Source organism: Acomys russatus, chromosome 11 (assembly GCF_903995435.1).
Source record: "Acomys russatus chromosome 11, mAcoRus1.1, whole genome shotgun sequence".
NCBI classification, from domain to species: Eukaryota; Metazoa; Chordata; class Mammalia; order Rodentia; family Muridae; genus Acomys; species Acomys russatus.
The window spans coordinates 60561829-60585100 of record NC_067147.1 but is presented as its reverse complement, the minus strand read 5'-3'; the positions used below and the strand labels follow the sequence as shown (position 1 = coordinate 60585100).

The following is a 23272-nucleotide window of genomic DNA, read 5'->3' as shown; positions in this document are numbered from 1 at the left end:
TAGTTCCAAGACAGCCAAGGCTACACTGAAAAATCATCCCTGTCTCGAAAAACCGAAGAAGAAATCCCAAATAAAAACCAAGGGCTGGTGGAGCGTCAGAGGTGGGAGGTCCTGGACGGTGAAGAGCAGGACCGGGATTGTTCTCGGTTCTGGCCTTAGGTGGTCCCGCTCTCTACGCCTGCGCTAGTGGATCCAGGGGCTGCGGAGGAGGTCGTTCCTTTCCGTCCGCCTCCCCAGTCGCGGGACTCCGCCCCCCGCCGGTCCCTCCCGACCCGGTGCAGCTGCTTCCGGGCTCGCACGGCTCCAGGAGGCCGCTCCCCGGACGCCAGGCCCCGGAGCTGCTCTCCGCGCAGCACCCAGACGCCTGGGTCCCCAGGTAGGCCGGCACTGTGCCTCGCGGCTGCGATCTCCAAGGACGTCGCTGTTCTGACCTTGCGGAGGCAGCGTCTCAGCTGCGCCCTCGCGGGACGGTGGGGGCCACTTTGTGGACCGATCGCTTCCTAAGTAAAGGGACGTGTGTAAGTAACTGGAGTTCGCTGGACACTTCCATCCCGTCTTCCTCTCAACAGAGACTTCCTGTTCTTTGAGCTCCCTTGGGCAGCGGTTTAAGGCTCCTCAAATTCAGGACCGAAGGACCCTGGACCACCTTCCTTCCTATTTCGATGGAGCACCACCTCTCCCCTTTCTGGGGCACCTTGTGTTGTGGCCTTGGTGAGTGAAACTTGGGGTGCTGACTGCTGGGGAGGAACTCTGAAATCACAGAACATTGTGGTGGGAACGCTGGCCTTATCAGGCCCTTGACGTCTTGTTAGTGTGTCGGGTGGCAAATGGATTTCTTTTCCACAAAACTGACAAGGAAGCAGGCCGTTCACCGCACTCGGGGCTGGGTGAGCCCTTTCTGAAGTCAGCGTAGGACGCTATCAGTAAACACAGACCCATTCTGAACCGGAACAGACTCTGGCTTCTGAGGAGATCCCGAGAGTCGTAAACGGACTCTGGAAGTAGTCACAGATTTGGGGAGCTCATTACCCAGCTCAGTCATGTTCCTTCGCCGGCTTGGTGGCTGGATACCTCGACCTTGGGGCCGCAGGAAATCAGCAAAGGCTGACTTGCCTGCCCCAGAGCCCAGATGGGTGGACAGCTCCCCGGAGAATTCAGGGAGTGACTGGGACAGTGCCCCAGAGACTATGGGAGATGTGGGGGCTCTCAAGACCAAGGATTCCGGGACACGGAGGACCCCTGGGGCTGCTCCAGAGCCCAGCACGGAGGTCAAGGTGCATCGACTGGGGAGCAGAACGGATTCCCTCAAGCGGGCCAAGACGGTCGCTAGCACTCAAGAGCCTGGAGGAGCCGGTCCCAAGCTGGAACAGGATCCTGTGGGCTCGGGTGCCATGAAGAGCCTTGAAGTGTCCCCTCAAGGGAGGCTAGGCACCACTGGACCAGAAGCCCTACCGGAGAAACCTGGTCGGCGGCAGAAGCTGCTGCGTTGGCTACGGGGGGACCCGGGGGCCCCCTCACATTACCTGCAGGACCCGGAGGAGTATCTGCAGATCTCTACCAACCTCACCCTGCACCTGCTGGAGCTACTAGCCTCAGCCCTGCTGGCCCTGTGCTCTAGGCCGCTGCGAGCCGTCTTGGATGCTTTGGGCCTTCGAGGGCCTGTGGGCCTCTGGCTGCACGGGCTGCTGTGTTTCCTGGCTGCCCTCCACGGGCTCCATGCTGTCCTGAGCCTACTCACTGCCCACCCCCTGCACTTCGCCTGTCTCTTTGGCCTCTTGCAGGCCTTGGTGCTGGCTGTCAGTCTCCGGGAACCTACTGAGGATGAGGAGACCACTGACTGGGAGACTGAGGGGCCAGGGAGGGAAGCCAAGGAGCAGGGAGAAGGCCCAGGAAGGCTGCCATGACCGGGTGAGGCTGGGGGCAAAGGTGAAGGTAGCGGCGTGGCCTTTAGGAGGACAGTGAGGAGACCCAGGTTGTAAGCAGTGACCTCAGGGATGGGGAGGGGACGCAGGGGCACAAAGGGACAGGCGCTCCTGTCATACATCGACAGACACGGCTGTTTAGGGTGTCCAGCAATGCACAATGGGGCATCCCCACTGGAGTCACCAGCTGGTGTTATTTCTGCTTTTCCATTTACCCACCGATTTTTTAAAATTCCCACCTCCACTTTTCAAAAGCAAAACGAAATAAAAATAAAAGCAGTGGTGGAGAATGAAGGCCAAAGGGTCCTTTCCAACCTCAGGGGTGGATGAGGCCAGAGGCAGAACAGAGATGTCTGTTAGGACGTGACAGGAAGATAGGTCCACAGCGCCATCTACAGGAGAGTGGGGCTATGAGGCAGGAGGAACTGGGCGTCCAGTCGCAGGTACAGGTGTTGTACCTGCCGGGCGTTGGCTACTCAGTGGGAGCCAGAAGAAACAGAGCCGGTGCAGGCCGCGTTGGCGTGAGGACCAGCTTGGAAGGGCCTGCAGCTCTGACCCGCAGCTCTGGGGTAGCACAGTGCCCGCCATCTCCACTCGGGCTAGGGATTTGCTCACTCAGCAATAAATGTGCCACCACACTAAATCCTAAATACACCAGTGCTGCTCAGTGTCCTTCCTGATGCCTAACAGCTGGGGGCGCTACACGGCAGCGGTTTCATTCTGTGGGCCGGGAGTATCAAAATGGAGAAATTAAAACTTTGAAGTCTGCAGACAAAACCCAGGAGATGAGGACTGAAAAATCATCTTTATTATCCATGAGAGGGGGCGGAGAGCCTCCAGCTTCTCCCTTCACAGCTCGGCTCCCATCTTGTCTGGGACACAGATGAAGTCACAGGTCACTTGCTGGACAGCTGGCAGGCCTCTGTGGTGGGAGGAAAGAGAGTAAGAGGAACGAAAGGAAGTCCAGGGAGAGGAGTGCAGCTGCTGGGAATGGAGTTGGGTAAGAGACCCTCTCTAATCCCAGCACTCGGGAGGCAGAGGCAGGTGGATCGCTATGAGTTCGAGGCCAGCCTGGTCTACAAAGCAAGTCCAGGACAGCCAAGGCTACACAGAGAGACCCTGTCTCAAAGAAACAAACAAACAAAAACCCAACCAACCAAGCAAAAACAAAAAACAAAAACAAAAACAGAGACCCTCTCCATCTGCTTCCTTTATCTAAAGCAGGGCTTCCTAGTCTGTGGATCATGACCCCTTTGGGGGGGGGGTCAAACAACTCTTCCACAGGGGTCACATGTCGGAGGCTTATATTATGATTTATAAAGGTAGCAAAATTACAGTTTTGAGGTAGCAGTGAAATAATTTTATGTTTGGGGTTACCACAATTTAAAGAACTGTATTAAAGGGTCTCAGCGGTGGAAAGCTGAGAGCCACTACTCTAGAGACTCAGAAACCTATGTCTTTCCTCCTTTCATTTTAATTTTTGAGAGACAGCCTCACTAGATAGTCCCGGCTGTCCTGAAATTCACTTGTAGACCAGGCTGGCTTCAAACTTGTGATGATTTTTTTCTGTGTCTGCCTCCCGAGTGCTGAGATTACTGACCAAAGCCTCTCTGAGATGCCCAGGGCCCCTCTCGGTCTCCACAAGTGACTCCACGGCCTGTGCTGACAGTGCGCAAAGCTCTTCACAAGACCCGCACAAGACCTGGTGACTCCCAGAGCTCTCCTGGGAGCCTTCAACCCCTCACCTTGATTCCTGGGAGTCACTAAGAAGGCTTTGAAATCCAAGCAGGAGGTCAGAGTCTGGAATTCCTCCACACACTTCTCTGCAGGGTGTGGCGATCGATCTGGAAGGACAGGGAGCCAGCAGGCTGGTCAGTGTTCCTGCTTCTCCCCCACCCCAATTCCCAGAAGACCTAGTGAAGATGCCCATCCTGTTCTGAAAGCCCCCCAGTCCTCCCCATCCCCTCCACTAGGGAGGCTCTTACCCCCCTCCCCTTCAGGCACTTCCTGCCTTGACCCCCACTCACTGTAGAGGAGAAAGCGCTGGTAGCCCTGGCCCGTCTCCTTCAGCATGATGCCCCCTGGACAGGGGCTGGCGAAGAGCTCTGTTTTCATGTCAGGGCGGCCTGTCCGGGTCAAAAGAGGATCATGAAGACAGATGCAAAACCGGGCTGAGCTGAGGCAGGCCTGGTACTGCAGGGTCGTGATCCTGGGGTCATGGAAGCTGAGGCAGGAGGATTTCACATTCAAGGCCCGCCTGGGCAACAGAGTGAGTTCAACAACTTAGCGAAACCCCGTCTCAAAATAAAGAGGTTAAAAAAATGAGTGGATAAATAAATAGAAATAGAGAGGTTAGGAAGGGGCCTGGGAGTGGAGCTCAGCGATGAGCAGTCTCTCTGGCATGCTAGATGTCCTAGGTTCAGCCCTCACTTCCCAGGGGGAAACCGCTCCGGGAAACTAGAGACCAGGAGGGCTGCTGGGACCAACCTTCAGTTCTGAGTTCCGTGTTTCCTTTCCCTTCAGTCAGGTGGTACATCCATTTCCGGGGCACGCAGACCCCGTTTTTCCTGCAGAGGTGGCAGTGGCAAGGGAGAAAGATGGAGTGTGATTCCAACCACACAGAACCGGCTTCTTACTCATCCCCCATCCCAGCCCTCTGGGTTTCAAGCTGCCAAGAGACAGAGCCCACTCCATCTCCAGAAAGTGGCTTCAGGGTGATGGAGGCCGGCTCTGGGTGGGGCGACCGTTCACAGCATGGGCAGAGCACACACCCAGTGGTGCCTCTGCCTCCTCACCACTCACGTGCGGATGGTAGCGCGAAGCTGGAGCTGCCCGGGGGCAGAGCCGGCAGCCATGTTGAAGACAATATTGTCCACAGAGTCAAAAGTGGCCAGCTCTTCCTTGGTGGGGGCTGCTCCCGCGATAAAGTACCACAGGCCCAGGTGGGGCTCTGGGGACTGGAGAGACAATGAAGGGGGCAAAAGGATGAGCGACGGGTGCATCACCAAATCCATTGTACATCCCATCACTCCGCGGAGCGAGGCTCGGGCGAGAGGGTTTGGCGGCCCTCCTTGTTTGTAACAAGGAGCCACCAGTGACTTTCGCCTTCTGCCGTCCACCCACCCCCTCTCCCTCCCTTCCTTTTCCAACGTGGTTTCTGGTCGTTTGAGCCCACCCACGAGTTCCGGCTTCCACGACAGGCTCTCCCTGCCCTCAGCCCGTACCTCTTTCTCGTCCAGCCCCAGCGCTGTTAGTTGGCTGTGCTCAGGGCACTGGTACAGGGAGTTAAAGAGAAGACCATAGAGAGAGAGCAGAGCTGCCCAAACTTGGTGGAACATCTCGGGAGAGAGAGGGTTGGCGCTCTGCAGGTGAGCGGACTTCTGCCTTAACTGTTCTCTGCTGGCCTCTCTGTCCACTCAGCTTCCAGCCCCCCTGCCTCGACCCTTGACCCTTTAACCTGCTAATAAGTAACTTCAACCTTGTTTTCCAACCCAAGCCTGGACTAACTACAGCACTGAGGATTCCTCCCCCTCTTCCGGGTGCAAGCTCCCTCAAATACACCCTGCCACGTCCAGTGACTCTGAGGCCTTAGTGGAGAGCTGAGCCCTGCAGTACAGACCAAACTGTGTCTGAGATGGAGTTCTGCTTTGCTGTGAGGCACCAGAGGAGTGCCTGGGTTACATTCATCCACTCGGCAAATTTGGAGATTTCAGTTGTTTGCCAGGAACTAGCTAATCCTGGAGGATCTCCACTGCCCCCCCACCCCACCCCAAGATGGGGTCTGTGTAGCCTTGGCTGTCCTGGACTTGCTTTGTAGACCACGCTGGGGGTGGGAGATATTTTTTAAAATGGAAAAACAGCTTTGCAAACAATCCTTTGCAATACAAGCTGATAAGTGTTAGAACAGGCACCAGCCAGTTGCTGGGGCGTGATGAGTTTCTTTCTTTCTTTTCTTTCTTTCTTTCAAAACAGGGTTTCACTATATAGCTCTGGCTGTCCTGGAATTTACTACGTAAACCAGACTGGACTGGAACTCAGAGGCCTGTCTGCCTTTGCTTCCCAAGTGCTGGGATTAAAGGCGTGCACACTTCATCCATCTTGGATTTCTCTTGCAAGTTTGTAGTAGGGGAACCAGTAAGAACACACCTCGGAAAAGCTCACTGACACATGGGCGCACTCATGGGTTTATTCACTTTGGCAGTAGCGAAGACATTTTATTAGATTCTGTGGTTAAAAAGCATAACACTAATGATAAGAGCGGGTCTAAACCTTAACTTGACAGTTAAGATGTGGGAACTCTACTACTTAATAGATTTGGATAGTTTTGTTTTTTTCCTCCTGATGCTGGGATCAAGCCCAGAGAGTCAGGCATGCCAGGTAGGCTCAGTGGCAGCAATGGTCTGCACCCTTAGCCTCCTCAGACAGTTGTATTAATATCTCTCCCCCCTTTCTCTTTCTTCCACTTGTGGAATGGGCAGTTCATTAGTCTCAGAGGATTAACTGAACTCAGGGACACACCAAGTCAGAAATAAATATTCACTATCACTAGTAACTGCACAGCCCCACGGCAGTTGCTGGTGATACTTTTTAAATGATAGATTGTCAAGATTTGAGGTGATGTCAAGATATAGTCACAGGATAGTGCTTACTGCGTGGTGCTGTCCATGCCGGGAGAGCTGGGACTATGTACATAAAATTGTGGTGTGTCTCAAAAATTTTTGTCTGGTGACTCTGAGAAGCCAATACCTATATCCTTTTCCTAAGTGCCTGTCTCCCTGCCTTAAGGCCGTGCGTGTATGTATGTATGTGTACACACACACACACACTCACACACACACACACACACACACACACACACACACACTCCAGCTTTTCTTTAGAAACAAGTCTCCTGAGAAGTGAGACTTCCTAGGGGCTTGTGATTTACATAAAGGAACAGTGGTGCAGGTCCTCAGAACTGGGAAGGCCGCACAAGGAGGACAGCCATTCATGCCACCCTCGGCTGCATACAGAACACTACCCTGTTTCACAACCATCAGATGACAGGTACGGTTATTCTATTGTAGTAATGCTCAGATTTGGGGGGTGTGGGGTGGGGGGAGGGCTAAGTAAGCAAGGGACCAAACCTAAGGCTTTGGGTTTGCCAGGAAAATGCTCTCCCTGGCTGGAGAGTTGTCTCAGTGGGTAAGAGCACTGTCTGTTCTTCCAGCACCCACATGGCAGCTCACAACTGTAACTCCAAGATCTGACACCCTCACACCAAAGTACATAAATTAAAATTAAATAACAATATTTAAAGAAAAGAAAGCGCCCTCTCTACCTTCTCCGAAAGCCCTTGAAATTAAAAAAAATAAAATAAAATAAAAAAAATTTTTTTTTTGTATAAAGTGTTCTGCCTGCATGTGCACCACAAGCCAGAAGAGGGCGCCAGATCTCACTGTAGAAGGCTGTGAGCCACCCTGTGGGTGCTGGGAATTGAACTCAGGACCTTTGGAAGACCAACCTGTGCTCTTAACCTCTGAGCCATCTCTCCAGCCCGCCCTTGACATTTTTATAATAAAAAACTAAAATGTGAGTCTAGGTGAGGACGCCAAGCCGAGCAGAGGACCTGACTTTGATCCCCAGGTCCCTGCACAGCGGAAGGAGGACACCAGCACATTTCCCCTCTGTCTTCCACGCTTGCGCGGTGCAGATGCACATCACACAGCCCCGCCGAAAAAGTGTTTATAAAAAAAACTTAAGCCGGGCGTGGTGGTGCACGTCTTTAATAATCCCAGCACTCGGGAGGCAGAGGCAGGCAGATCACTGTGAGTTCGAGGCCAGCCAAGGCTACACAGAGAAACCCTGTCTCAAAAACAAAACAAAAACAACCAAAAACCAACCAAACAACAACAACAAATTATGTTATTCAGTCCCAGCATTAGGGAGGCAGAGGCGGTGGAATTCTGAGTTCCAGGTCAGCCAGACCTACATAGTGAAACCTTGTCTTGAAAAAACAAGAAACCCTTAACACTTTAATCCCAGCCCTGGGTGGTGGGGTGGGAAACACAGTCCCAGACAATTCAGGGCAACACAGTGAGACAGTGTGTAAATTTCATCACACAGACTGACACAAAGTAATTTGCTCACTGAACAATGCTTGCTGGAACGCTCTAATCAGCACTGCCATCTAGGAGTGGGGACGAAGGCAGAGAACTGACCGCCCCGCCCGGCTCAACTCCCTTGGCCGCGGGCCTGTCAATGCGATCCCAAGGCAACCTTTTCTTTTCTTTTTTAACAAAACTCTTAAGCAGAAGAATGTCTCGAAAACCAAAAGTAAGTAAAATAAAAAATAAGATGCTTAGCTGTGCTAAGACATGGCATTCCTTCGGGCGTCCTCAACCAAAGACCTACATGACGCCCCGAGTCCGCAAAAACACCTAACCGGCCTGGCCCCGCCAGGGACCGGAGACTCGGGCACAAGGGGACACAGCCTGTGGGTCACCCCCAACCGTCCGGGGGAAAAGCGTGACTTCCGGAAGCGCAGGCCTGCTTCCGGAAACGAGAGGACCAGCGGCCTGGCAGAGACTTAGGTGGCTAGGGTTGTGCCTGTGACTCTCTCCTGCCCGGCAGGATGTGAACGTAGGTGAACGAGGTGCAGTCCCCACAAACACCACGCCGGCCTCCACGCTTCTTCTCCAGGTAGGGGCAGCCTCCCGCCTAGTAATTTTTCTTCAGGCGTTCACAGCAGCCACCTCGGCCGTGTAGCGCTCCGGCGCGCGCAGGGAACAAACGCACACAGCCCGAGGCGGGGGGCGGGGGCTGCTGTCCGTGTGCGCACGCGCAGCGCGGCTCGCGCAGGCGCAGTGCGGTGCCCGGGCGGCGGCGGCGGCTCCTCGGGGTGGTCGGCTCCCTCCCATCTAGGCCGGCCCCAGCCCGTCTCGCCCCCCAGAAACTCACTGCCTGGGGCTGTGGACTGTCTCATCGTGCCACACAGAAGTAAATTGTGGGGAGCCTGGGGAAGCCGGAAGTACCGCCTCGAGAGTCCCCCAAATACGATCGGGGAAACGGAAGTGGCCTTCGGTGCCAGGTTTGGGGGAGACCGGAAGTGACGGTGCCGTGGGCAAGTCGGGGGCGGAGCCACAGGGCGGTGGGCTGTGTGTATGTGTGTGTATGTGTTTGGCCGCGTGTCGGGGTAAGTCGTGTCGCTGGGACGCCGGCAGAAGGCGGAGGCGGAAGGAGGGGGGCTGTCAGCGAGCCGGTCCAGCCTCCCGTGAGTGCCCGCCGTCTTGGGTCTGCGGTGATTTAGGCGGGTTCGATAGTGGCGGCGCGCGTGCGCGAAGCCACATTTCTCTGCCGAGTCCAGCGCGGCCCCCCACCCCCCTCGCGTTGTCTTAGGATTTCCCGATCTCTCGGGCGATTGCTCGGTCGCGACCGGTGATGACACTGGTCTCCCGTCGGTCTCGTGCTTGCTTCCCTGATTCCTAGCCCAACTGGCTCTCCCTATTGTGATTGGCACTGTGGAGCCCCTCCCACCTCCCGTCCTTCATCCCCCTATGCCGTCGATCTCCTGCCCTTTGTGTTTCTCTTCCTCTGCCCCCGAATCAGAAAGGCGGGGGGATGAGGGCGAGGATGAGTATATGTGCCCGTGTATGAGAAACTTTTAAGGGGTTGGGGCGGAGACCGGGGCCAGAGAGGCTTCCGGGTGTATAAACCAGAGTGCGAGCGACGGCGAGCCATCCTTCCCTTCCCTCGTTCTTCCTTAGAGAGCTGTCGGCCATGGAGCCGAGTGATAGTGCCAGTACCGCTATGGAGGAGCCTGCCAGCCTGGAGGTACTGGTGAAGACCCTGGACTCTCAGACTCGGACTTTTATTGTGGGGGCTCAGGTGAGACACCAGTACTTTGTAGAGATGACACCCCCCTGCGCTCGTTTGTCTTCTGAGGGATGGGCCTGGTTTTCTTGTCATTGACTGCTTTGTCCCCTCCTGGATAGGACATCTGATGTTCTTGTTGAGTGAGGAGGTGTGGTTACTGTTGAGTGCGGCGGATTTTGGTTTGCCTGTCTTCACCTTGGGGGGACTCAGTGAAGAGAGAGGATTCTGGACCTGTCCTGGGCAGACCCCAGCCCAAAGGGACAGATCTGGCTCTGGGACCTCAGACATGTGTAGTGTGCTTGTTCTTTGTTAAACAGGCTGTTGACAGGCGTATAGGTCCCAGAAGTAGATACTGTGCCAGTATCTGAGGTGTAATTTGAGTGTCTTGAGCTGAGTGCAGCATGGACACAATTATCTTTGTTTTTACTGCATAATTCATTTTCGTGGTTTTCTAAAGCACGAATTTATTTGAGCAGGCACTTGTGTTAGTTACTTCTGGCCGTTACCAAGAGTCCCTCGTGTAATGTGAGAGCGTCTTTTTTGGGGGAGTGGGGCAATCTCATTTAGCTTGGCTGGCTTTGACTTCCTGACCATTTTGCCTCTGTTGTCTTCTGTGTGCTAAGATGATGGGTGTGTGTGCCACACCTGATTTTTTTTTTTTTTTCCTTCTTTTTCTGTTTTGAGGCAGGGTCAGTCTTAGTTCATATATGTCTGAGAACAGATGGTCTTAACTCCTCCTCCTGCTGCCTCTGCCCACTGAGGTGGGGCTTCAGGTGCCCCGCCACCTTAGCCTCCTTTGGGTTCTTCTTTCTCTGTCTTCCCTGACTTAATTTATGTGTGGAGTCCTGCTGGGCACCGCACCTCGGACTGAGCACAGGGTACTCACTGCCAGACCGTCAGAGGCCCCGCGCTCTGCTTACCTTCTGCGTTAGTTACCTTTGCAAGCCTGGTTCCCAGCCCTGAACTGCTTGCCATTGGTGGCGGTGGTCCGTGTGTGTGTGTGTGTGTGTGTGTGTGTGTGTGTGTTTTAAATAATGTATTTTTATTTTATGTACATGTCTGTCTGTGTGAGGGTGTCAGATCTTAGAGTTAAAGGCGGTTGGTTGTGAGCTGCCATGTGGGTGCTGGGAGTGGACCCGTGGTCCTCTGGAAGAGCTCTCTTAACCATCAGTCCCTCTCTCCAGTCTGGGTGTGTGTGTTTCCCATTTTTAAATAGACTCTTTTTATTTTTGTCTTATGTGTAAGTATTTTGTCTGCAAATAAATAAATATGTGTGTGTGCGCGCGCACACACACACACCATGTGTGTGCTTGGTGCCCCAGGAGGTCAGAAGAGGTCATCAGATCCTGCAAACCTGTGGCCTTTTCCTCTTGGTTTGGTTGTTGGTTGGTTTTTCGAGACAGGTTTTCTCTGTGTAGCCTTGGCTGTCCTGGACTCACTCTGTAGACCAGGCTGACTAGAACTCAGAGACCCGCCTTGCGTGCGCCACCACCTGCTGCCGCCTTTTCCTCTGGTTATGGAAGTTAGGAAGGCACAGTCCCTACTGTGTTGTGGTTGGTTGTGAACCACTGTGTGGGTGCTAGGACGTGAACCCTGACCTGCGCAGGAGCTGCACGTGCTGTCAGCCTCCGAGTGTCGTCGCTAGCCCTTCATTTGTGTTTTAAGCCAGGGCCTCACTTTGTAGTCTTTATAGTCATGGCTGGCCGGCTAGTAAGATCCACCTGCCTGTGAGGGTTAGAGGCTTGTGTCACAGTGCCCACCTGTACTTAGCTTTGAGATCACAGCCATGAATTCCTGCTATTTCTGTATCACAGCCTTGGCTATCCTAGACTCACTCTGTAGGCCAGGATGGCCTTGACGCCTTAAACTCACAGAGATCCCCTTGCCTCTGCCTCCTGAGTGCTGGGATTAAAGGCCTGTGCACCACACCCAGCTTCCTGCTATCTTTTTTTGTTTGTTTTATTGTTGTTGTTTATTATTTCAAGATAGGGTTTTTGTTTTGTTTGTAGCCTTGCCTGTCCTGGACTCAGGCTGACCTTGAACTCACAGAGATCCCCCTGCTTCTGCCTCCCTAGTGCTGGGATTACAGACGTGTCCCATGGTGCCTGGCTTGTTTTTAGTTATGTATTGGTGTATTGGGGGGCATGTCTATGCTGCTAGGCACAAATGCTCATAGAGGCCAGAGACACTGGGTGCCTGGAGCTGCTGCCCAGCGGGTGCTGGAGACTGAACTGAGGTCCTCTGTAAGAGAAGTGTGAGCTCTTAAGTACCAAGCCATTTCCCTAGCTGCCCACCCGCCTGGTGTCTTCCCTTCCACTCCCTACACAGAGCCTTGTTTATTGTCTGTTTTGGTTTGTTGTTCTTGTTGTTTTTTGACTCAATAAATCCCTGCCTGCTGATGTGTGGTTGACTAGGGAAACCGTCTGATGTGGCCTCGGCACCTGAGGTCAGGCCCCTCTTCATTCATTTCTTCTGTCTTTTTTAAAGGATTTATTTATTTATTAATACAGTATTCTGCAGGCATGCACGCCTGCATTCCAGAAGAGGGCACCAAGTCTCTTTATAGATGGTTGTGAGTCACCATGTGGTGGCTGGGAATTGAACTCAGGACCTCTGGAAGAGCAGGCAGTGCTATTAACCTCTGAGCCGTCGCTCCAGCCCCCTCTTCATTCTTTCTGTCTTTAGTTTTCTGATTCAGCACATGGCTCTCCTTTCAGATGACTGTAAAGGAGTTTAAGGAACACATAGCTGCCTCTGTCAGCATCCCCTCTGAGAAACAGCGGCTCATCTACCAGGGCCGCGTCCTGCAAGATGACAAGAAGCTCCAGGAATACAGTAAGGGGCAGGGCCTGCTGAGGACGGGGCTGCCGGCCAGGCGGGCTCCACCTGCTTACAGGTCTTGCTGTGTGTTTCTTTTCTGCAGATGTTGGGGGAAAGGTTATCCACCTGGTGGAGCGGGCTCCTCCTCAGACTCAGCTCCCTTCTGGAGCCTCTTCTGGGACAGGGTCTGCCTCAGCAACTCATGGTGGGGCATCTCTTCCTGGCGCTCGGGGGCCTGGGGCCTCTGTTCACGATCGGAATGCCAACAGCTATGTCATGGTTGGAACCTTCAATCTTCCTGTGAGCCTGTGTTTCTCATGTGGGAGGGTTTTGTTGGGAATAGTAGTTGTTGGTTATGGCAGCTGTGGGGAGTTTGGAAGATAGGTGTATTGAGTGGTTGCATTGGGTTTGGAAAACATTCTGCCCTGTACTGGCCTGGCCTCAGTTTTCAAGGAGAGGATAGGGCTGCAGGAAAGGAGCTGGCAGTGTGAGGCTTTAGGATGTGGCTTCTCCCAGAGCAACTTCCCTTGCCCTTCCCCAGAGTGACGGCTCTGCTGTGGATGTTCACATCAACATGGAACAGGCCCCAATTCAGGTATTGAGGGGCCTGGGAGGGTCAGGGAAGGGGATCTGGGAGAAGGAGGCCATGGGGGGAGGAGGAGGCCCTGGCTGAAGAGTTGCCTGGGAACTGGGTTAGTGTGTTGTGGGGCTCACAGCTTGGTCTCAGTCCTGCCCTGATCATCCCTCTTGTCTGTAGAGTGAGCCCCGGGTACGGCTGGTGATGGCTCAGCACATGATCAGGGACATACAGACCTTACTGTCCCGGATGGAGGTGAGTGGGCGAGTCTGTCAGGCTAGAATGTCTTCTGTGTTCCTTTCCTCTCGGGGTCTTGCGGTAAAAACATTCCTGGCCACATCCGCATTGGCTACAGGAGTCTGCCTTCCTGCCCTAGTCTGGAATTGTCTCTGTAGTCATTCTTTAGGCAGAGAAAGTGTCTTTGTGAGGCTGTCTCGTCCCTTCTCAAGTGAGGCTTCCTGGCGTGCGCCATTGTTGCGTCCGTGCCGTCGCCAGTCCTCCCCGTGCCTGCTGTCTGAGGGAGTCATTTCAGGTGTGCCAGATGACGCCTCAGATCCTTCATTTGAAGAAGTAGCGCTCCGCTCCCCTTTTTTTTTTTTTTTTTTTTTTTTAAACTCACTCTGTCCTGGGTTGTCCTTGGATTCAAAGTGTGCCTCCTACCTAGCTCATCTCAAGTGCATGTATAACTGTATGTCCCAAGTTTTAGATTTCTTTCCGGTTTGTTTTGTTTTGGGCAGGGTTTTTCCTATGTAGCCCTGGCTGTCCTGTAACTTACTCTGTAGACCAGGCTTGAACGCAGAGATCTGACTGCCTCTGCCTCTCCCTCTCCCACTGCTGGGATTAAAGACATGTGCCACCATGGCCCCACAATTTTTATTATTTTTAACTTTTTATTTTTTAAAACTTTGATCCTTGCACTGCTGAGAAACTTTAATTGGTTTAAGGTCAGCTTTTATTTTATTTTATTTTATTTATTTATTATTTATACAGCACTCTGCCCCCATGTGTATGTGAATGCCAGAAGAGGGCACCAGATCTCATTACAGATGGTTGTGAGCCACCATGTGGTTGCTGGGAATTGAACTCAGGACCTTTGGAAGAGCACACAATCCTCTTAACCTCTGAGCCATCTCTCCAGCCCCACAATTTTTAAATTGTAGTTTAATTGTAGGGTTACCCAAACTTTATTAGTTTTGTTATAGCTGCAGCCTGTGGCCATTCTTCTCCTTGTGGAAGTCAGGGAAGCATAGCCTTACACTAAATGTTACAGATACGTACTGTGCATCCATTTCTGCCAGTCACAGGAGTGCATGGCCATGCCTGTAGGGCCCTGGGTCAAGCACCATCTCCTCTCTTAATTCCTCTGGTCTTCATAAGCCTCAGCAGCAGGAGTCTCATCCTGCCTTTGCTGTTCTGACTCTTTGTCCACCCTCAGTGTCGAGGGGGATCCCAAGCACAGGCCAGTCAGCCACCTCTGCAGACACCCACTGTGGCTCCGGAGACGGTAGCCTTGAACTCACAAACATCAGAACCAGTTGAAAGCGATGCACCTCCTCGAGAGCCCATGGAGTCAGAAGAAATGGAAGAACGCGCCCCAGCCCAGACTCCAGAGCTTACCCCCTCTGGCCCAGCTCCAGCAGGCCCAACACCTGCACCAGAGACAAATGCACCCAAGTGAGAGATTCAGGGAACCATTGGGGGCTCGGAGGGAGGAGTGGTCATGGTGCAGGGCAAGGACCAGGGAGGGTGTGATGGGAGGAGAGTGGTCACTGTGGGTCTTAGGGTTGGAATGTTGTGGGGTCAAGGGTGCTCCCATGTGGACAAAGGCAGTTAGGGCTGGCAGCAGAGCAGGAGCACTACTGTCTCTGAGGCAGAATGACCATAGGTAGCTTTCGAGCTGTGGCCTACTGAGGCCTTGTCTGGTTTGAGCTCCTTTGCCTCTTCTGTACAGGACTGTGCTGGGAGATGGAGCTGTTTGCTTTTTCTTCTCCAGCCTCTGCTGCTCTTAGGAAAGCAGAGAGATTCCCTGGGGAATGGTAGAGCGTCCGCTGAGGAGCCTCCACTCACGGCCCTGTGTTTCCACAGCCACCCTTCCCCTGCAGAGCATGTGGAGGTGCTGCAGGAGCTGCAGCGCTTGCAGCGCCGTCTTCAGCCCTTCCTGCAGCGTTACTGTGAGGTCCTGGGCGCCGCAGCCACCACAGACTACAACAACAACGTGAGCCTCTGAAGCCCTCTCCTCAGACCTGCACGCAGCTGGCTGAGCTGCAGATAGTCCTTCACTCCTCCGCGTTAGCACAGAGTCCTCCCTCGTCTGCAGATAGTCCTTCACTCCTCCGCGTTAGCACAGAGTCCTCCCTCGTCTGCAGATAGTCCTTCACTCCTCCGCGTTGGCGCAGAGTCCTCCTTAGTCTTCTGGAGTGAGAGTGGTAGCAGGACTGCTGTGTCCTTAGTTAGGAACTATGCAGAGTAGTAAAGAATTAGAGAGCCAGACACCTTGGCGCATGCACGGGAGGCAGAGGCAGGCGGATCGCTGTGAGTTCAAGGCCAGCCTGGTCTACAATGTGAGTCCAGGACAGCCAGGGCTACACAGAGAAACCCTGTCTGGAAAAACAAAACAAGATGAAAACAAGCGGCGGGAGTGGGAGGAGGAGAGGAGCTACAGGTGGTTATTTAACCTTCGCCATGTTGTGTAGAAAATTCCTTATGCGTTTTGTATTATGTGCATCCCTGTTCTTTTTTTGTTTGTTTGTTTTTGGTTTTTCGAGACAGGGTCTCTCTGTGTAGCCTTGGCTATCCTGGACTCACTCTGTAGACCAGGCTGGCCTCGAACTCACAGGGATCCGCCTGCCTCTGCCTGCCGAGTGCTGGGATTACAGGCGTGTGCCACCATGCCCAGCTGTCATCCCGGCTCTTACTTTCTTGTTTTTCTGGGTACAGCATGAGGGCCGTGAGGAGGACCAGAGGCTGATCAACTTGGTGGGGGAGAGCCTGCGGCTACTAGGCAACACTTTTGTGGCCTTGTCTGATCTGCGCTGCAATCTAGCCTGTGCGCCCCCACGGCACCTGCATGTGGTGCGGCCCATGTCTCACTACACGACTCCCATGGTGCTCCAGCAGGCCGCCATTCCCATCCAGGTGGGTTCAGGAAGCCTGGCTTCAGGGAGAGCAGGAAGACAGCCTGTGGAGGCGTCACAGGCGACCCGGCATGCTGGCTTAGGCTCCTGTGCTTGTGTCATATCTGCCTGTCCTCTCTTCAGATCAATGTGGGAACTACAGTGACCATGACAGGCAACGGGACTCGGCCTCCACCAGCTCCTAGTGCGGAGGCGGCATCCCCAGGCTCTGGCCAGGCCTCATCCCTGCCTCCATCCTCTACCACTGTTGACTCATCAGCTGAAGGAGCTCCGCCCCCAGGGCCAGCTCCGCCCCCAGCCACCAGCCATCCGCGGGTCATCCGGATTTCCCACCAGAGCGTGGAGCCCGTGGTCATGATGCACATGAACATTCAAGGTGAGTTAGGCACACCTGCCTCAGAAAAGAGCAGGGGGAGGGGCGGGAGGGCCAGGGAGGGGAGGGGAGAGGGGCGGGAGCGGGGGCTTTGTCCTTGGGTGTGTGAGAAGGGAACCTGGCCTTCCTGGTGCGGTGGGGAAAGGGCAGGGTGTCTGGAGGCTGGAAGGATGGGACCTCAGGAGGGAACAGCCAGGCCGTGGCCCTGCCCTCTTTACATTTCTGTCTGTCTTCCTGCTCAGATTCTGGAGCACAACCTGCTGGTGTCCCGAGTGCTCCCACCGGTCCCCTGGGGCCTCCTGGTCATGGACAGACCCTGGGTAAGGATAAGGTATCAGAGCAGGTTGAGAGAGCTCTGTGTAGGACAAGGGGTAGGGCTGAGTGGGTGGCCTGAAGGGGTCCAGGTTCAAGGTTACATCAGACCCACCCCCCAGGCTCCACCCTCATCCAGCTGCCCTCCCTGCCCCCTGAGTTCATGCACGCCGTCGCCCACCAGATCACTCATCAGGCCATGGTGGCAGCTGTTGCCTCCGCGGCCGCAGGTAATGACCTGGAAGGGAGGCTTGGGAGGTGGGCCTAGTTGACGGTGCTGGGGACTGTCTGCTGCCAGGCGAGGCCTGAGCCCTCAGCCCCTTTGCTCTCTCTCTGCTATCCACAGGACAGCAGGTGCCTGGCTTCCCAACAGCACCAACTCGGGTGGTGATTGCTCGGCCCACTCCTCCTCAGGCTCGGCCTTCCCATCCTGGGGGCCCTCCAGTCTCTGGGACTCTGGTGAGCAAGGGTTGGGGACGTACCCCAGGGAAGACCCTGGTGGCCTGTGGGATGGACAAGACTGAATCCTCCTCCTGTCCCCAGCAGGGCGCTGGGCTGGGCACAAACGCTTCATTGGCCCAGATGGTGAGCGGCCTTGTGGGGCAGCTTCTCATGCAGCCTGTTCTTGTAGGTGAGTCTGCTCGTCTTCTTTTTTCTTTTCTTTTTTTTTTTCTTTTTTGTTTGGTTTTGGTTTTTCGAGACAAAGTCTCTCTGTGTAGCCTTGGCTGTCCTGGACTCCCTTTGTAGACCAGGCTGGCCTCGAACTCACAGAGATCCGCCTGCCTCTGCCTCCCGAGTGCTGGCATTAAAGGCGTGTGCCACAACCGCCTGGCAGTGAGCCTGTTCTTTCCTGGATGAAACTTGACTTATGTCCAGCTGCTGCAACAACCATGCATGCAGATGGTCAGGGCCTCAGGGTTGAGACTGCAGGTGCCTGAGTTGAAGGACGCCCTAGACTACAGCCTTAGCTTCCAGGTCAGCCTGGGCTACAATGGGGCATCGGTGCCCACTGTCCCTGTTGACCTCCTTTCCTGCTCACCGACACCTCCTCGCCTTGCAGTGTCTCAGTTCCTGTGTTCCTGCTGGGAAGACCAGAATGGACAGCTAGAATCTGGTTTTTGTTCGAATTGTACTTTTTTTTTTTTTTTTTTTTTTGGTTCCTGACAGCTCAGGGGACTCCAGGAATGGCTCCAGCTGCAGCTCCTGCTCCCGCTACTGCCTCAGCTAGTGCTGGCACTACCAACACAGCTACCACAGCTAGCCCTGCTCCCGGGGGGCCTGCCCAGCCTCCACCCCCTCAGCCCTCTGCGGCTGATCTTCAGTTCTCTCAGCTCCTGGGAAACCTGCTAGGGCCTGCAGGGCCAGGGGCTGGCGGGCCTGGCATGGCTTCTCCCACCATCACTGTGGCAATGCCTGGTGTTCCTGCTTTTCTCCAGGGCATGACCGACTTCTTACAGGTGAGCGGCTGCCCCTCTGCCCCTCTGTCCCCAGCCCAGGAGAGCAGTGATGCTTGTTCCGTTCTGTAGCTTCCGAGTAACAGCTCGTAGTGACGTGAGAATGACACGAGTGGATAAGCGACCTGAAAGCTCATTGATGCTGCCTGCACTGTTAGGTCGGGAGTTAGTGATGTCATTGCTTCTGGTCTGACCTGTCATGCAGAGCAGAGAGGCAGTTGTTGGGTGTCATGCCCTCTGTTGAATGTCTGTCCTTGAGCATTCTAGCTTGTTAAGTTAGCTGGGTGGTGGTGGCACACACCTGTAATCCCAGCACTCAGGGAGCCAGAGGCAGGCAGGTCTCTGAATTCGAGGCCAGCCAGGGCTACACAGAGAAACCTTGTCTCCAAAAGCCCAAACAACAAAAAAAGTTAAGGTCTGAGCTGGCTCTTGCCGAAAACCGGGGTTTGATTTCCAGCGCCCACATGGTGGTTCACCACCCCTGTAACTCCAGCTCCAGGGATCAAGTGCCCTCCTCTGGTCCCCACACCACCCAGACACATTTCACAGGCTTACAGGAAAGCAAAATGCCTGTACACATCAAATATAGTGATAAAATAGGTTTTTGTTTTGTTTGTTTGATTTTAAGTCAGATCAGAATCTAGCGCTCTCCCCGTCTGCCACGCCTGTTGTTTTGTGATCTTGACCCTGTGGTCTTTGTCTTCTGTTCTTAATTCCTTCTCTGCTAGGCATCACAGACTGCCCCTCCACCCCCTCCACCCCCTCCACCTCCACCCCCTGCCCCAGAGCAGCAGACCACGCCCCCGCCAGGGTCTCCTTCTGGTGGAACGGGGGGTCCTGGAGGCTTAGGTCCTGAGAGCCTGCCCCCAGAGTTTTTCACCTCAGTGGTGCAGGGCGTCTTGAGCTCCCTCCTGGGCTCCTTGGGGGCTCGGGCTGGCAGCAGTGAGAGTATTGCTGCCTTCATCCAGCGCCTCAGTGGATCCAGCAACATCTTTGAGCCTGGGGCTGATGGGGCCCTTGGTAAGCAAAATGGGGGTGCTATGGTGTTGGGGAGCAGAAGGCAGGGGAGATGGTGGCCTTGGTTTACGCGGAGGTAGTTGCTCACTGCTGCCCTCCCTAGGGTTCTTCGGAGCCCTGCTGTCTCTGCTGTGCCAGAGCCTGTCCATGGTGGACGTGGTGATGCTTCTGCACGGGCACTGCCAGCCACTGCAGCGCCTCCAGCCACAGCTGCGCTCCTTCTTCCACCAACACTACCTGGGGGGCCAGGAGCCAACGCCTGCCAACATCCGGGTAAATGAAGGCCCAGGGCCCAGTGCCATCCCCCTCCTGCCCCCTCCTCAGTCCTGACTGCCTCTGTCCGTGATGGCAGTGCTTCAGCCCAAGCTTGGGCCTGCGGGGGCAGGGTGAAGCTCTGCGTGGCCTTGGGTAAGCCTGACCTGTGCTGTTCCCTACAGATGGCGACCCACACGCTCATCGCTGGGCTGGAGGAGTATGTACGGGAGAGTTTTGTGAGTATTCTTCGTGTGTTTTCTTCCTGTCTCGGCTTGGGTGGGGAGGCTGGAGGTTTCCTCTACCTTATAGGTCCTTAAGGTCCTGACCTAGAGGTCTTCCTGTGTCTTGTCTCAGTCTTTGGTGCAGGTTCAGCCAGGTGTGGACATCATCCGGACAAATCTGGAATTCCTCCAGGAGCAGTTTAACAGCATAGCTGCTCACGTGCTACACTGCACAGGTCGGCCAGGCCCAGGCGGGGAGGGAGCTTGCTGGCTGTGTAGGACAGCCGAGTCATGTGCCCTCTCCTGCTCCCTGCAGACAGTGGATTTGGAGCCCGCTTGCTGGAGTTGTGTAACCAGGGCTTATTTGAGTGCTTGGCCCTGAACCTGCACTGCTTGGGGGGCCAGCAGATGGAGCTTGCTGCTGTCATCAATGGCCGGATTGTAAGTAGCCCCCATTCTCAGTCTCCAGCTTTTTTGTTGTTGTTACGTCTTGCGGCCTTCATTTTCTTTGCCGAGCGTTCCACCTGTTGCCCTGAGGGTCATTGGTTGCATGGTAAGCCTGCTTTCTCACCCCCAGCGTCGCATGTCTCGTGGGGTAAACCCATCCTTGGTGAGCTGGCTGACAACTATGATGGGGCTGAGGCTTCAGGTAGTCTTGGAGCACATGCCTGTGGGCCCCGACGCCATCCTCAGATACGTCCGCAGGGTTGGTGATCCACCCCAGGTAAGGGACCTGATGGCTGTGAGGTTGGGGGATGTGAGAAAACTAAAGAGATGGGCTGGGGCTGGGTGTAGTGGTGCACACCTTTAATCCCAGCACTTGGGAGGCAGAGGCAGGAGGATTGCTGTGATTATGAGGCCAGCCTGGTCTACAAAGCGACTCCAGGACAGCCAAGGATACACAGGGAAATGCTGTCTTGAAAAAACTAAAAAAGAAGGGGGAGGGGTGGGCTGGACTGACACCTCCCACCACCCCTTTTGTTTCTTTGTCTATTTCGCAGGCAGTTCCTGAAGAGCCAATGGAAGTTCAGGGAGCAGAAAGAACTTCTCCTGAACCCCAGGTGCTGGTTGAGGGCCCAGACAATGTGCAGTAGATGGCTTCAGGAAAAGGGGCCTAGGGGCAAAGATTCTGAAGTCTGGACCTTTCTGACATCTCCTTTCTAGCGAGAGAATGCTTCCCCGGCTCCTGGAACCACAGCAGAAGAAGCCATGTCCCGAGGCCCACCCCCTGCTCCCGAAGGAGGGTCCCGAGATGAGCAGGACGGAGCTTCAGCTGAGGCAGAGCCGTGGGCAGCTGCTGTCCCTCCTGTAAGTGGCAGGGGGGTCATCCAGTGGGCTCAGGGGCTGTAAGTTGTGGGAATTATTTCCGGTCCTTTCCTCCCCAGGAATGGGTCCCCATTATCCAGCAGGACATTCAGAGCCAGCGCAAGGTGAAGCCTCAGCCGCCCCTGAGTGACGCCTACCTCAGTGGTATGCCTGCCAAGAGACGCAAGGTTGGTCTCCTGCTGGGGTGACTCCAGTACCTTTGCTGAGCTAGAGGCTTTTGCTTGCTAGCTCACTGCCTTCGTTAGGAAGCCTGTTGGGCAGTCAGGACCACATGAGCCTTCACCTTACTGGTTTTTGGCTGCTCTGGTTCCTCAGCTGTGTGATCTCCCAAACGATTAGGGTCCGTTGTTTAAGGTGGGCTTTGCAAACTTCAAGAGTAGATAGCTCTGAATCCCAGGCTGACCTGCTGGTGCCTTCTGTGCAGGCGGTTCCCTGCCCTGTGCTAGTGTAGACGCTGCCTAACTAATGGAAAGGGTCAAGTGGGTGGTGGTGCTGAGTCTGATGTTGACCCCCTTTTCCCTCTCAACCTGTCCCCCAGACAATGCAGGGTGAGGGCCCCCAGCTGCTACTCTCAGAGGCAGTGAGCCGGGCAGCTAAGGCAGCCGGAGCTCGGCCCCTGACAAGCCCCGAGAGCCTGAGCCGGGACCTGGAGGCACCAGAGGTTCAGGAGAGCTACAGGCAGCAGGTGCCCCCACTTTGCAGCAGAACAGGGATGGTCTGTTGGGAGGGGTTGGGCCAGGTTCCTGCTCCCCTGGATCTATGCAGAGATGAGCTGGTAGTGTGGGGCTGCCCGCTCATGGTCAAGGTTTTCCTTGTGGCATCTGGGAAGGCTCAGCTATCTCACATTGGGCTTGCCAGCATGGCTGGTGGGGGAAGTATTTCCTGAGGGTCGGTTTTTGCGCTTGCTGGGATCATAGGGCTAAACCAGGGCTCCTCCGACCTGCCTGTGCTTTCTTTTTCTAGCTCCGGTCTGATATCCAAAAACGGCTGCAGGAAGATCCCAACTACAGCCCCCAGCGCTTCCCTAATGCCCACCGGGCATTTGCTGACGACCCCTAGCTTTCTCACCAGGGGACCATTTCCCCCCTTCCTTCACAGTATTTAAGAAATAAAAGTCGGATTTTCCTGGCTCCTTTGTCTGGCAGTGTCAAGTGCCTTCTTCAGAAAGCTGTGTACCGTAAACTGCCTTCACTAGCAGCTCAGGCCAGCCCCACCTGAATGTCTGGGACATGAACGGCCTCATCGCCCAGCTCCACGCTAAAGCACGGCAAGCCACAGTACCCAGAGTCTGCGTGAAAATGACCAGAGAGGGAGTGGCACTATTTTTTGAGGCACATCATACACAGATGCTGGGGAGTGGCCTTGTTGAAGGGTCTGTGGGGATGGGCTTTGAGGTTTCAGATGCCCTGTTGCCTGCGGATCAAGACGTTCTCCAGCAGGCTGTGGCTCACAGGTTAAGAGCGCCGCATGGTGGCTTACAACCACCTATGACTTGGTGGCATGTTCTGGCGTGCAGGTAGAACACTATACACGTACGAATTGGATCTCAAATGGTAGGAATCAAGTGTGGCTTATGGGCCCTACTGCAGACTAACAGCTTTGGCAGAAGTGTCCAGCCATCCTGACGTGTTGTTCAGTTATTCCAGTTAAGCAGACCTATGTAGTGAGGACCTATGGTAGCAGAGTTTGGTTTTTCAAGTTTCTGTGTAGCCTTGGCTATCCTGGACTTGCTTTGTAGAACAGGCTGGCCTTGATCTCCGAGATGTCTGCCTCTGCCTCCACCACACCCAGCAGTAGAACACACTTTAAATCCCAGTTTTCTGGAAGGGACATCTCAGTTCCAGGACAGCAAAGTTTAGACAGTGAAGGAAACTAGCAAAACCAGAAAACTGGTAAAGATATAATAGAACAAGGGGCCATGTTCTTGGCCTCAGTTCTGGCTTATGGAATCTCCCTTCACTTCAGACAGGCACCAGGTGTGGGGTGATCTCTGCATGGAGGCCCCAA

General features: G+C 54.5%; 3 protein-coding genes across 3 annotated transcripts; 2 read left to right on the top strand and 1 right to left on the bottom strand.

Moving 5' to 3' along the window:
* Nucleotides 1–809: 809 nt before the first annotated feature.
* On the top strand, nt 810–2267 carry C11H6orf47 (chromosome 11 C6orf47 homolog). The gene has a single exon (XM_051153524.1). It carries the CDS (start codon nt 1041–1043, stop codon nt 1902–1904), a length of 864 nt encoding a protein of 287 aa, XP_051009481.1. The 5' UTR covers nt 810–1040; the 3' UTR covers nt 1905–2267.
* A 441-nt stretch (nt 2268–2708) lies between these two features.
* On the bottom strand, nt 2709–5293 carry Apom (apolipoprotein M). Its single transcript, XM_051152632.1, has 6 exons — nt 5147–5293; nt 4725–4879; nt 4410–4489; nt 3950–4048; nt 3668–3766; nt 2709–2844 (listed from the first exon to the last, which is right to left on the bottom strand). The coding sequence occupies exons 1-6, from the start codon at nt 5258–5260 to the stop codon at nt 2819–2821; spliced, it is 573 nt and encodes a 190-aa protein (XP_051008589.1). The 5' UTR covers nt 5261–5293; the 3' UTR covers nt 2709–2818.
* A 3480-nt stretch (nt 5294–8773) lies between these two features.
* Nucleotides 8774–22406, top strand: Bag6 (BAG cochaperone 6). The gene is made up of 26 exons (XM_051153523.1): nt 8774–8991; nt 9668–9788; nt 12494–12611; nt 12700–12896; nt 13138–13191; nt 13354–13428; nt 14609–14847; nt 15259–15388; nt 16111–16308; nt 16431–16683; nt 16923–17000; nt 17115–17222; nt 17339–17451; nt 17536–17623; nt 18160–18449; nt 19175–19466; nt 19567–19736; nt 19901–19954; nt 20073–20175; nt 20256–20380; nt 20517–20663; nt 20941–21000; nt 21104–21247; nt 21325–21432; nt 21804–21950; nt 22229–22406. Exons 2-26 carry the CDS (start codon nt 9681–9683, stop codon nt 22322–22324), a joined length of 3495 nt encoding a protein of 1164 aa, XP_051009480.1. The 5' UTR covers nt 8774–8991; nt 9668–9680; the 3' UTR covers nt 22325–22406.
* The last annotated feature ends 866 nt before the right edge of the window (nt 22407–23272 follow it).

What these genes read in the sequence shown, in the direction of transcription:
- C11H6orf47 (XM_051153524.1), top strand. Translation starts at nt 1,041, where the DNA reads ATGTTCCTTCGCCGGCTTGGTGGCTGGATACCTCGACCTTGGGGCCGC.
- Apom (XM_051152632.1), bottom strand. Translation starts at nt 5,260, where the DNA reads ATGTTCCACCAAGTTTGGGCAGCTCTGCTCTCTCTCTATGGTCTTCTC. An exon ending in CTTCGCGCTACCATCCGCAC is followed by an intron (nt 4,490 to 4,724) that starts GTGAGTGGTGAG and finishes CCACCTCTGCAG; the next exon opens with GAAAAACGGGGTCTGCGTGC. An exon ending in CACGGAACTCAGAACTGAAG is followed by an intron (nt 4,049 to 4,409) that starts GTTGGTCCCAGC and finishes TGACCCGGACAG; the next exon opens with GCCGCCCTGACATGAAAACA.
- Bag6 (XM_051153523.1), top strand. Translation starts at nt 9,681, where the DNA reads ATGGAGCCGAGTGATAGTGCCAGTACCGCTATGGAGGAGCCTGCCAGC. An exon ending in AGGCCGCCATTCCCATCCAG is followed by an intron (nt 16,309 to 16,430) that starts GTGGGTTCAGGA and finishes TCCTCTCTTCAG; the next exon opens with ATCAATGTGGGAACTACAGT. An exon ending in GGGTTGGTGATCCACCCCAG is followed by an intron (nt 20,664 to 20,940) that starts GTAAGGGACCTG and finishes TCTATTTCGCAG; the next exon opens with GCAGTTCCTGAAGAGCCAAT.